The 13060-nt window shown below is 58.9% G+C and overlaps 1 protein-coding gene across 1 annotated transcript; it reads left to right on the top strand.

Annotated features, from left to right (window-relative positions):
- Window positions 1–520: 520 nt before the first annotated feature.
- Window positions 521–11160, top strand: SHH (sonic hedgehog signaling molecule). Its single transcript, XM_001147185.7, has 3 exons — window positions 521–1161; window positions 6429–6690; window positions 9271–11160. The coding sequence occupies exons 1-3, from the start codon at window positions 853–855 to the stop codon at window positions 10095–10097; spliced, it is 1398 nt and encodes a 465-aa protein (XP_001147185.2). The 5' UTR covers window positions 521–852; the 3' UTR covers window positions 10098–11160.
- Window positions 11161–13060: the final 1900 nt, after the last annotated feature.

Here is a 13060-nt window from a genome sequence, read left to right as displayed (position 1 = left end):
CTCATAATTATCCTCGGTCCACAGAGGCTGAGTCTTCAGGAGGGGCTCAGTCCTCTTTCTTCAAAATGCAGGGAGAGCCAGCCTGCACTATAAAGTCCCTGGGGAAGAAAAATTAAATAACAGCTGGGCAGCTGTGCCCCTCAAATGTGTGAGCGACTCTGTGCTTGATGACTGAAGCTTGGGGGGGTTTAAACTGTCCTTTAAAAACTTAAGTTGGTTTTAACTGAAGCACCTACCATTCCAGGGAAAGTCAGGGGGAAACGCAAGGATGTACACAAAGCCGGGAGTAACTGCTGTTACCACAAGACATGCGCTCCTCCCTCCCGCCCACCTTTATCTTAGGAAAGATTTTTTTTTTTTTTTAACTGGAAGCCTTCAGGTGAAAATAAAGCAACAGCAGCAACAGAAAAAAAAAATGTAGTCTTCTTCAGGGTTAACATCAGAAGACAAGCTTGTGCGGCTTTGGCCAATCAGATGCGCCCCTGGCAGCTATAATATAGTGCTAAAGGCAGCCTCTCTCACAAGCTCTCCAGGCTTGCTACCATTTAAAATCAGACTCTTTTTGTCTTTTGATTGCTGTCTCGCGACCCAACTCCGATGTGTTCCGTTATCAGCGGCCGGCAGCCTGCCATTCCAGCCCCTGTCTGGGTGGGGAGCGGTGGAGAGTCCCCCGCAGCCGCGGCGGGCAAGGTTATATAGGAAGAGAAAGAGCGAGGCAGCCAGCGAGGGAGAGAGCGAGCGGGCGAGCCGGAGCGAGGAAGGGAAAGCGCAAGAGAGAGCGCACACGCACACACCCGCCGCGCGCACTCGCGCACGGACCCGCACGGGGACAGCTCGGAAGTCATCAGTTCCATGGGCGAGATGCTGCTGCTGGCGAGATGTCTGCTGCTAGTCCTCGTCTCCTCGCTGCTGGTATGCTCGGGACTGGCGTGCGGACCGGGCAGGGGGTTCGGGAAGAGGAGGCACCCCAAAAAGCTGACCCCTTTAGCCTACAAGCAGTTTATCCCCAATGTGGCCGAGAAGACCCTAGGCGCCAGCGGAAGGTATGAAGGGAAGATCTCCAGAAACTCCGAGCGATTTAAGGAACTCACCCCCAATTACAACCCCGACATCATATTTAAGGATGAAGAAAACACCGGAGCGGACAGGCTGATGACTCAGGTAGGAACCCAGCGCCGGGGCGTGGAATGTGTGGCTTTCCAGGGGGTTACGAGAAGCCGAACACTTCCAGACTTAACTCTGTTTGCTCTTCGGGCAGATAGGAAGGTGATTTCACCCGCTCCTTCCCCACCCACCTGCCCGCCCCCCATCTCTTCCTCTTCCTGGAGGAGAATGGAGGTCAAGGGTCCAGCTGGAGAAGTTTAGGGTGTGGTGGGGGTGAGGACGGTAACAGACGTGGTTCAGTATGGCCCTGATTTGATGAGTCTTGCTACAATGGCCTTCCCCATCCTACCTCTGCCCTGGCTTGTAACTTGGGGAGACCTTCACTTTGGGGGCGTCGGCCCTTTCCAAGTCAGGAGTGGAAATGGAAGGAGAGGCTGGGAATCCCCCTCCCACAAACATGAAGTGGTCTCCTGGCACTGTACGAACGAACGAACGTAGCCTTGGGCATTGGAGCTCAGAGCTCCCACGTTTCCCGTTGCCTCTGTGGTTTTCTTTCCCACTACTACCCCCACCCTGCACCTCCCCACCAAAGAATTCTCAACTGGAAAAGCCAGGAGGCGGTTCTGACAAAAGGCAGGGGCTCCAGGGGAGACTCCGCCCGTCCCTGGGTGCCTGGCTGTATCGCAGAGCTGGCTTTGCGATTGCGTGTCCGCAATTGTGCCCATCAGAGTGTGAATGTATTGATATTTCTTTAAGGATGCTCTTTCGTTCTTCCAAGCCCGAGGTACCTTAGGGGAGGGACTTAGAACTTATTGGCATTGCATCACTTTAGTTTTCAACCTGCTTGCATAAGAATTAAGAGCGAATAAATATTAGTGTGGGGGGAGGGGAAGCTAAGCAAAATATGAATTCCTCTCTCTCTCCCCACCTCCTTTGAGATTTCTGAGCTGCCAATCTCCCAGCCAATTCTAGACTTTCTGAAACTCCATGCACGTATAACTGAAGCCAGAAATGGGTTTCCTTGCAAATATAGGTCAACATCCTTTTTATTGCCCTATTAAAATATTCAAGTCCTACCTTTAGGGCTAGGTGCGCACAGCGGCTGATGGAGTGGCGCTGGTGGGGCGCAAGTGCAGGGGGAGGGTACTGACGGCAGAGAGAGAGGAGCTACCTCCGTGCCGCCCTGCTTCCCGACCCGATTCCCAGGCTTGCTTGAGGCCGAGAAAGGCGAGGGGCAGGCAAGGTAGCCTGCTCCAGCTGTCGGAAAGGAGAGGAATGGGAAATGGTCCTGATTTCCTTGCTCTCCCTCATCTGCTCCCGACCACCTTAAATCTGGACCGCGAGTGTGGACGCGCGCGCCAGTGCCAGACAGCAGCGCGATCCACAATTAACTCTGCACGGGCCATGGGGTGCCCGGTGCGTGCAGCTGGCTGGAGGGAGTTCTCCGGCTAGCCCGAGGCGCCCATCCTCTCGTCACCCTCGCTCCCCGCGGAGGAGGGGCCTTGCCAGGGTCCCTCGGAACCCGAGAGGAGGGAGGCACTGCGGAGAGAGCGGCGGGGGCGTGGATACCCGAGGTCCCAGAGCCAGAGTGGGTCAGCTTCTGCCCTGCTCTGCGGGAGGCCAATACCGCAGAAGGGGTCCTGGGCTCGCACACCTTCCCAGGGCTTGGGCCTTGCAGCCCTGCTGCAAAGCTGCAAGCGCACAGAGCCGCGCAGCGAGGCAGACGCATGCAGCCCCACTTTCTCCCGGGTTATCGATCCCCCGCGGCTAGGGTTTCAGTGCGCGAGGGGCTGGGCTGGAGCCGCCGGGCTCTGCCGCTCCACGCGCGGGAGCGCAGGCACCGCAGGAGCTAACAGCAGCGCCGGGCTCGCTGTAGTGTCCCCGGCGGCGGGGGCGCGGAGATGGGGGCGCCCGCGCAGGGGCCGGGGCGCAGCGCGGGCTCCGCCGGCCTGCCCTGGGACGCGCCCCCCTCCCCAGTCCGCCGCCTGCCCGGCCTCTAGGCCTCCACGTCCCAGCCGGAGCCCCCAGCCCGGGGGCCTCCCCCCGACCCCCGTCAGCCCTGCCGGGGGACGCAGGGCCCAGCGGCCCCGCGCCCGGCCACTCTCGCCGCCGCGCGCACAGGCAGCATTTGAACTTCTGACCTTCTGTCAACTTCCCTCAGACGAACGAAACGAAAACAAATACTTTTTTCCTTGGGCAGTGGCTATTCCCGTTCCCAACACAAAAGGAGGGGGAAGGACGGCCCAAGTGGGGGTTGGGTGAGGAGAGCCAGGCCGGGATTATCAGGCAGACCCCACAAAGGTCCCCTAAAACCGAGGGGGGTAGGGGCTGGCAGTCTGTGAGGTATCCCCGGTTGATCCCTCCCCTACCTTCCTTCTCCCGATTCCAGGAATTAAGGGTGGGGGAGGAAGGGATGGGGAAGGCGGAGGCTTGGGTGCTGAGGGCAGCGGCGGGGTGAAGGAGGCGGCAGGGGAGCCCCAGGCCGGCGGGAGGTTTGGGGAGCCTGCTCGGCCGCCCTCATTTTAAATAACCACCTAGGCTCTGCCCCAGGTGCGTGACCCTCGTCTTCTGTCTCCCTCCCTGTCTCTGGGTCTCTAATGTGACTGCCGCCCAAGTCCCTCAACCATGGCGAGATCGTCCCCAGTGGAACTTTCGGAGCAGTTCCGGAACGCAGGAGCTGCCGGTTAATATTAACCCGGGAGAGGAAAGCGCAGACAGACACGCTCTCCCCGCGCGGGCCTAGGTGCCAGGCGAGGGTGCTGGCGGCCAGGGGGCTCCTAAGGGGCAGGAGGCCAGAGGGCCGGATCTGAAGCCTGGAGTGGGGTCCCGAGCCGCTACACTAAATAGATTTAATGTGCGCTCTGGGGCCGCCAGGAAAGACGTTCAGGTATGGGTTTGGGGAGGGGCTGTTCCACCAAGCGTGGGGGAAAGGACAGTGGAGAGAGGTGCGTTTAGGGGCTGGGGCTGTCTTGAAGCTGGGACGCCCCCGCCCCCGCGCTGGGGGAAGCCCACCGGCTGCTGGCGGTGACACTCGCCGGCGCGGCTCGCAGATCAGGGAGGTAGGCAGGAGCTCAGGCGTGGGGAACAACTTGGCCTCCGCCGACACAAAGCCCGGCCCCGGCGGCCCTGCTGGGCTTCACGGTGGCTGCACAGAGTCGGGCTTGATTCGCGGCACACGACCCAATGAATTAATAACCGGCCTGGGCTTCCCGGCTTTGCCTGCGACAATCCCGCCCAGCGCGGGCGGAGGAGAGGCCGCCAGCCGAGGCCGCGCGGAGCCCGGGCCGGAGGAGGGCGCAAGGGGCGGGGGCGCCAACTCCAGCAACCCTCGGCCTCCGCCCCTCACTCGCGCAGCCACCTCCCGTCGCGGCCCGGCTGGACCCGGGTCTCCCTGCCCGGGGTCCTCCATGCCTGCCCAAGTGGCGCAGCTCACAGAGCTGGGGGCCAGGTCATCCTCACCCTGCCGCCCTCTCCCTGGCTGCCCTCCTGGGAAGCTGTTTAAAGCTTCTTCTGCACAGCCCCAGGGGAGGGAGCTGCGGTGGGGTGGGGGGCTTGCATGGGGGTCCCTGTGCGTGTTGGTGGTGTGCGCCTGCGCGCAACGGGCCTCACATCATAGCTCTACACTGACCCTGGTTTACTGATTGATTTTCATGTAAAACGCGTTCAATCCTCAAGATGACCTCACTCAAACTCTGCCCTTCCGACTTTTTTTTTTTAACTGCTGGCAGGCCCACAAACATGCAGGCACTGACCTGTTACCAGGGCGGCCCCCAGCCCTACCCCACCCCCAGTTGTTGCATGTTGAACTCTACAACCATATTACTGGGTTTTATTGCTGCCAGATACACAGGACTTTTCCTGTTGCGCAATTTGTCACGTCCCCTTAAAGCGCGGCAGCAGTGGGGCCAGCGTCCTCGCCCCACCCTCTCGAAAGAGTCCCCCCAACCCACGCTACAGTTAGGGCCCTGGATAGAAGCTGTCCTTCCATGGCGACAACCAGACTCCAAGCAGAGCATCCTTCCAGACTGGAGGAGGTTAGAGGTCAGCCCCGCCCTCTGCAGAAGTCACCTTGAAATTGCCCCTCGGCCTCCACTTGGCGCACCTTCTTGGGGGATGCCACCATCGTCATCTGTGCCAGTTCCCCCTCTTTAAATCCCGTGTCCCACCAGCAGCAGCAGGGTAAACATCCAGGAAGCAAGTCAGTGCCCCCACAAACACACACAGTGGATTCAACTGCTTTCTGTCGCATCCTTATCTGAGAGTGACCCAAGAATTCCAGGGGAACCCCCACAATCTGAATCCCAGGTAACCCCGTCTGCATCTGCCTAGTCAGTGTTTCCTGCCTCCTACCAGGCAACTTCCTGGGAAACTCCCCAGGCGGAGGACTCCGAGACCTCAGGCCTTCCTGTCTCCCCTCCCCCTCCTCTCAAACCCCTCCCCCTCCCTCCACCTCTTCAGTTTGCTCTTCAAACTTGCTGGACGCCATTCTATGCTGGGGCCAAGAACACAAGAGGGGAGGAAGGGAACAGGTTAAAGAAAACAAGAAACACAATCAGACCACAGAAAAGCCAGGCAGAAAAGGGTTCGACGGGCAAAAAGAATGTGGCTGTCCAGATAAAGAATGTCTGTCCCGGCCCCGGCCTGTGCTGCAAGTGGTAACTCACCTAGCCGCCTGCCACCCAGGCTCCCGCCCACCCCGCAGCCCCGCCAGCGGCTTCTCGCCTCCCCTCTGCCTCGGATAGGGTTAGGGCCTGAGGCAAATAAATGCAAGGCCTTCAATTCTCCAAGAAGTGCGCAGTGCATTTTTCTTTATTTCTGGGAACTTGCGCCCAGGTCTCTGTCGGGCCTGCTGTGAGGGATTCTACGCGGGGAGAAGGTGGAGGCTGCGCAGGTGGAGAAAGGGGCCCCAGAAGGGGGGCTAGAAGTGGAGGGCAACGTGGGGGCGGGGCGGGTATCCCAGAGGGTGCCCCTGGAGGGTCCTGTAGTTGATGTCTTAAACATGCAGGTCACTTGTTTCAGAGAAACTTTATTTGCTTCTTAGGCCTCGCTAGGAGCACCGGCTGTTTCAGGACCTGGAGAAAGGCCCCCAGCTCTACCCTGAGAGGGCGTGCTCGTCCACGCTCCTCCGCAAATGCTGTCCCTCTTCCCCAGCCCAGGGCCCGGCTCTTCGGTGTGTCTGGGCCATTCCAACCCCCGTCTCCCCACCTCTCCGCATGGCCCTCGCGCCTCGAGACTGGGCAGGGCAGGCTGATGGAGGGGCCGGGAGGGGTGGCGGTTGCCCAGGCTAACGCGTCCGTCGGTGGGGGTTCCCCTTGTCTTCGCAGAGGTGTAAGGACAAGTTGAACGCTTTGGCCATCTCGGTGATGAACCAGTGGCCAGGAGTGAAACTGCGGGTGACCGAGGGCTGGGACGAAGATGGCCACCACTCAGAGGAGTCTCTGCACTACGAGGGCCGCGCAGTGGACATCACCACGTCTGACCGCGACCGCAGCAAGTACGGCATGCTGGCCCGCCTGGCGGTGGAGGCCGGCTTCGACTGGGTGTACTACGAGTCCAAGGCACATATCCACTGCTCGGTGAAAGCAGGTAAGCTGGCCCTGGCCCCCCGGATCCGACCCGAGGAAGGCCATTGGCGGACCTCGGCTTGATTCAAGAGAAAAAGAAACCTGGGGGGAGGCTGAGGGCCAGGAGCAGGGGCGCTGGGCGATGACTGCGTTTCCGCGGTGGAACCTGCCCTGTGAGGTGTCGGCCCCTCGAAATCACCCCTACCTTTGAGGCCACAGAGCCCAAGGTTCTCCATGCCCCGAGATGGGGTCCTGTGGCTTCCTGCCCGCTTCTGGAGCCCCCACTGCAGGGGGTGGGAAAGCGTGACTGGGGGAGGGGCGCTAGGCCCTTCCAGGCGAGGGAAGGCAGCCCTGCGCGGTTAGCCAGGTCTGGGCGAGCTCCTTCCTCTCGTTTAGGGCTTAAGAACCAACCGCCCCCAACCGCTATCCCAAGCGCAGGGGCGTCTATCCTGCCCCGGAGCCCGCGTCCTGGCTCCTCCCCGCCGGGCGCCCGTGGATCCTAAGCTGCCTTTGGGGAGAGGCCTGGTGGGCGGCAGTAAACCCAGGGGTGAACCACCTCCAGCATCTGGAGGCGGCGCGCCCGGAGCCTGCGTTCCTACTGGGAGCCGGGCTGGGACGCCCTGGGCGGCGGGCAGGCCCCGAAACGCCGGCCCGAGTCGGCGCGAGGCTGTCTTCTCTGGGCCTGCAACGCCACACGCTGTTGCCGGCGAGGAACAGCCGTGGAGGAGGCGCCATCGCGCGCACGCAAACCTCCGGCCTGAGGCTGTGTGCACAGCGCTCTTCTCTGCCCGCATAAATTGGCACGTTTAGCAAAGCCGTTCACGGTGAATTTCGGGGAAACTCTGCCTTCCTCAACCCCCTTCCAGGTTTCCCTACTTGTCTCCTAAATTCCATGTTAATGGCACTATGTTAGTAGGAAAACACTGTTAAGGTGTCAAGGCACACTTGTAGGTAAAGGCTAGAGTGGCTTCTCGTCCCCACAGAAAGCAAAGGCGTGGAGCGGGGGCGGCAGGGGCGGGTGTGCGGTCCGGAGAGCTCCCGGCTGCAGGCAGGCAGGAGGCGGCGCCCCCACCTCGCGGGCTCGGCGGCGGCCCCTGGGCCCAGGGCGCCCCCTGCGCAAAACCTCCTCCCCGGCTCCCTGCCCGCGGGGTCCCCCTAGCGGGGGTCTCCGGAGGCCTTCTCCCAAGTGAGCAGCGCTAATCCATCCCCCGGATCGCGCCGGGAGAGCGGAGCCGCGGCGCGGGAGCCGCTCATTGGCATTCTGAGCACACGGGCGGGGGCGCGGGGCGCAGCGTGTCAAGCCGGGCCGTGCGACTCGACGACTCGGGCTCGCCAGCGCCCGGGGTCGCATTCCGGGGGGCTACGGAGGGCCTCCAACGGCCAGCCCCGCACTTCATGCCAGAGAAACCGATGAGAAGATTAAAAGCCCCCTGTAATTCCAGCAGGAAGATTCTTTCTGGCAATCTCTATTTGCAAAAAGCATGATCCCGGAGATTGGAATGCAAAGAAGACGGCCCTCCCCGCCCTCCTCCCCGGCCCCCTGCGCTCCGCCCCAACTTCAATTATTGTCCTGGGGACAGTGAGCCTCAGAGAGCGACAGAGGGCTCGAGAAAGCGGGTAGTCAAGGGGCCTTGAGACCCGGCGCTTCCAGCGCTCCGAACAGGCCCCGCCATTTAAAATTCAAATACACATCTTGAGTGCTTGGAAGAGAGGCCTGGCTGTGCAAATAGTGCTTGTGAATTGCACACGGGGTGGGGGGGGGGGGGTTGCACCTGAGCAAATAGGGAGGGGGAGGCCCGCGAGCTGGGGAGAGAGTGAGCTGAGAAAAGGGAGGGGAGAAAATGGAAGTGTCCCCTTCCAAGAGTGTCTCCTGTTTATCCCAGAAATCACAATGACAATGCTGGGTCCTTTATTGGATTTTAATTAGAAAATCCACACAAGCCTCGGATTTTCACACCTCGGCCAATCTCTGGAATGTTTGTCCAGTTGCTACAACTACTGCAGCTATTTTTCACTCCCCGCCCCCGACCCTCCGCAGGCCCACGCCGAGGCGCGGCAGGGTGCTGTGGGCAGGCGGGCAGGCGGGCAGGCGGGCCAGGGGTTTCCGCCGCGCAGCCCGGGTGCTGAGCGCGCGAGCAGGCGCCGCGCCCCGCGCCGGGGCGGGAGGGAAGGAGGGTGCGCCCGGCGCCCGCGGGAGCTCAAGGAGGCTTCCTGAGGAATCCAAGTGCAGAGCAAACACCCTCTGGATGGATTCGCGGCGAGGCCGGGTGTGTGCGGAGCTGGGGGTGGGGTTGGAGGAAGGCGGAAGGAAAGAGTGTCACCGGCCTCTGCAGGAAACGCCAGCCAACCTCTGTGACCGCCAGCCCAGACTTAGAGAGTCGTTAAGGAATGTGTCTGCGTCGGAATCCTGTCCCTGGGGCAGTGGGGTTGGGGGAGGGAGGTGTGTGCGGGACCCGCCTGGAATCAATCGCTCCGCCCCGCGCCTTGCGCACCCCTGGCCTAGGAGCGCGGGCACCAAGCGTGCGCCCTCCTCCCCGAGACGCGCCTCCCTCTCGGAACTCAATGCCCTGTCCTCTCTTCTTTCCCTTCTCCTCACCCGCAGAGAACTCGGTGGCAGCCAAATCGGGAGGCTGCTTCCCGGGCTCGGCCACGGTGCACCTGGAGCAGGGCGGCACCAAGCTGGTGAAGGACCTGAGCCCCGGGGACCGCGTGCTGGCGGCGGACGACCAGGGCCGGCTGCTCTACAGCGACTTCCTCACTTTCCTGGACCGCGACGACGGCGCCAAGAAGGTCTTCTACGTGATCGAGACGCGGGAGCCGCGCGAGCGCCTGCTGCTCACCGCCGCGCACCTGCTCTTTGTGGCGCCGCACAACGACTCGGCCACCGGGGGGCCCGAGGCGTCCTCGGGCTCGGGGCCGCCTTCCGGGGGCGCACTGGGGCCTCGGGCGCTGTTCGCCAGCCGCGTGCGCCCGGGCCAGCGCGTGTACGTGGTGGCCGAGCGTGACGGGGACCGCCGGCTCCTGCCCGCCGCTGTGCACAGCGTGACCCTAAGCGAGGAGGCCGCGGGCGCCTACGCGCCGCTCACGGCCCAGGGCACCATTCTCATCAACCGGGTGCTGGCCTCGTGCTACGCGGTCATCGAGGAGCACAGCTGGGCGCACCGGGCCTTCGCGCCCTTCCGCCTGGCGCACGCGCTCCTGGCTGCACTGGCGCCCGCGCGCACGGACCGCGGCGGGGACAGCGGCGGCGGGGACCGCGGGGGCGGCGGCGGCAGAGTAGCCCTGCCCGCTCCAGGTGCTGCCGACGCTCCGGGTGCGGGGGCCACCGCGGGCATCCACTGGTACTCGCAGCTGCTCTACCAAATAGGCACCTGGCTCCTGGACAGCGAGGCCCTGCACCCGCTGGGCATGGCGGTCAAGTCCAGCTGAAGCCGGGGGGCCGGGGGAGGGGCGCGGGAGGGGGCGGGGCGGGGCAGCAACAGCAACGCAAAGCAAAAAGACACTCGGAAAAGGCGCACGAACCAGACTGAGTTATAATAAGAATAAGAATAAGAATAATAAAGTAGGACAGTCCAAAGTAGACTCTAAGGAAACAAGGACCCCGGGAAGTTTTGTTGTTGTGTTTAGTTGATATATATTTTTTGAATTTTTTTGGTTATTGTTTTATTTTGGTTATTTTTTCCTCCTCTCCTGGCTATTTATTTGTTTGGTATGAATAGATGTTTTAAATAATATGAACCGGACCTTCAAGAGCCTTAAATAGTTTGTTTCTTGGATAATTTATTATGATCATGTGAACTGTACTCACGGGGGAAAGATTATTTTGTGAGGCCAAGCAACCTGCTCAGAGTCTATTTTTCTACATGTCCCTCGTCCCGGCTGTCAGAAAGCAAACCTCTGTCCCCGCCATCCCTCCCTTCCATCTCCTGCTTCTCAGCAAGTGCAAACTCAAACGTGCTTCATGGGGGTCCACAAATTATATTTTTATACACAGAATTGTAAATTAGATTTTTTGAGAGATCAATACTTAACTGAATTACATTTCATTTTTGAAATAGTGTAAAATATGAAAATATATTATTTTAATTTAACTAGTTTCCGATGTAACAGCCATCTCCTCTGTTGTCTTTATGGTTTCATATTCCCTTTGTATTCACCATTTTGCCACATTCTTGGAAGCCAAGACTGTTACACACACAACATACACACACACTTTTCTTTTTCTTTTCTTTTCTTCTTTTTTTTTTTTTTTTTTTTTTTGGACAAACTGGAAGAACTGTTATTTTTAACTTCAAAGAATTTATTAGAAAATAATATTTTTTAAAAGCGCACATAGTGACGAGCCCACGAGGATGGAGCCTGCAGTTTGTACAGAGAAAACAAAGGATGTTTTTGCATTAATAAATTGAGAAATAACGCTGTAAATTTACTAAAATGTATTTTTGAATATTTTGTAATAGTTTTATAGAAATAAAATGTGCCATGCACAGAACGCTTAGTATCTAATAACTAAGAATTCCTGTTGCAGCCCTTTTTCTTTTAGTTTTTGGCTTCTTTGTTTGGGAAACCTAGCGCTGACAGGAGCTCCCAATATTCTATTTAGATGTGTTGCTTATACTGTGAACTCAGACTGACTGACTTAGGTAACCAAAGTAGGCACACAAACCAACTTGTTTCTTCTCATGGCTGGAGAAACCTCAGCTCTGTTTGTATTTATTGTGTGAAGCTCTTTCTACGCTCCCAAAGGTTGGGAGTGCCATTCGTGGGGACTGTGCTGTTCCCCTCACCCCACCCCTTAACTAGCAAAGCCTGATGTGTAAGCCCAGAGGAGGTGGCCTGGGGATGGCCACCAACAACCTTCTCTTAGGACTCCTGTGTGTGGTTGCTGGGCAGACCCCTGGCCTGACCCTGTTTGTGCTTCTCTGATCTGTAGGGAGGAGGCTCATTGCTGCTTTCTGAGGTCCTGTTGTGTCCCTTCCAGAAAGCATCCTTAGAAGAGAGGACCCGGTTTGATCTTCTCTGAAGCTCCTATCCTCTTTTCTTGAGGGTCCCCTTAAATCTGAGTGGCAAGCCCACAGTGGCGAGGGCCAGTCGCTGGAATGTCGGGGCTGCTGTTGAGGTCCTCAGGCTACACTGGTTGTCTGTGTCACATGGCGGTCAGGCGTGGACTTTGATCCCTGTTGAGAGAGCATGCTGCTGTGGGCGCTGGGCTGGGGAAGGTCCTTCCATGCTTCATGCTGCCTTGGAGGTTTGGCCAAGAGGGTATCTGCCCTTGGCGGTTGTCAGGGTCCCAGGTGGAGGACTACTCCCAGTTCTTTGGCTTATGGAAGGTGTCTGCCATGCTTTGTGCTTTGGGCCGAATCGTCTGAGCAGGCTGGGCCTTGGAAGAGTTGCGCTGCATGAGCTTGGGGCCTCCCAGCAGCTGCAGCCTGTGTAGAAGGTGGTCCAGGCTTAGGGAACGGGAGTGAACAGACTTCAGCCCCACCTGGCAGGGGCTGGCTCCCAAGGTTGGGCCCAGTCCCTGAGGGTCTGCTCTGCTAAGGGTCTGCCCTTGAGTGGCCTTCCGTGGAGGGTGTGTGACAAGGTGGATGGCGCAGGGCCTCTGGAGCCCTCTGCTCAGGAGCAGTCCTCAGCCTTTTTCTGTAAAAGACTTTTCTTTGGTGTTCTAGGTGGTCAGCAGGTTCCAGGCTGGTGTTTACAATCTTGGAGGAAGTGCGATGGTTTCTGTTCTTTTGACAGTTCAGTCTGATTTCAAGTCAGTCGAAAGCGAACCAGAAGCACCGGGCACAGCAGCAACTCTGGCTGTGTAGACAGACCTGGCAACGTGGCCGTGCAGCCCAGACGATCAGAGAGAAGCCATGCGTTGACCAAGCCCCAAGGTGCCTGAGGCCATGGTGCAACTCTGCTGGTGACTGGGGCACCTTGGAGCAGAGCTTCACCCAGATGGGAAATCCTGACTCTTGGGTGGCACTCCCTCCTGGACAGGCCCGGTGGCAGAGTGTCCGTGCTGCTGGGTGCTGTCCCCAGCCCTCCTGGTCCATCTTCTTAAGATCCGTCCACTGCTTTATATTTAAAATTCTCTTTTTCACAGGCAAGGAAAGGAAACCACTGCTTAGAGACACTAGGTACAGGGCATCAAGAGGGTGCAGCCCAGCCCCGCCAGGATGAGGCGCCGACATCTCATTCAGGGTTGACGGAGCCAAGAGTTTGTGCAAAATGTATGCATGGTGGTTGCTGCCAGCCTCCCTCATGACTAAATGCATATCTATTCCTGTCAAAACGTGTATCACAATGTACTTGAAACTGTTATCTTTGTGCTCTATTGTTTGAATAATTAAAGAAATTACAGAGACTCTCTTCAGTGTCTGTTATGTGGCAGAACCCCGCTCCCG

Source organism: Pan troglodytes, chromosome 6 (genome assembly GCF_028858775.2).
Source record: "Pan troglodytes isolate AG18354 chromosome 6, NHGRI_mPanTro3-v2.0_pri, whole genome shotgun sequence".
In the NCBI taxonomy this organism is placed as follows: domain Eukaryota; kingdom Metazoa; phylum Chordata; class Mammalia; order Primates; family Hominidae; genus Pan; species Pan troglodytes.
This window is presented reverse-complemented; position numbering and strand designations above follow the sequence as displayed.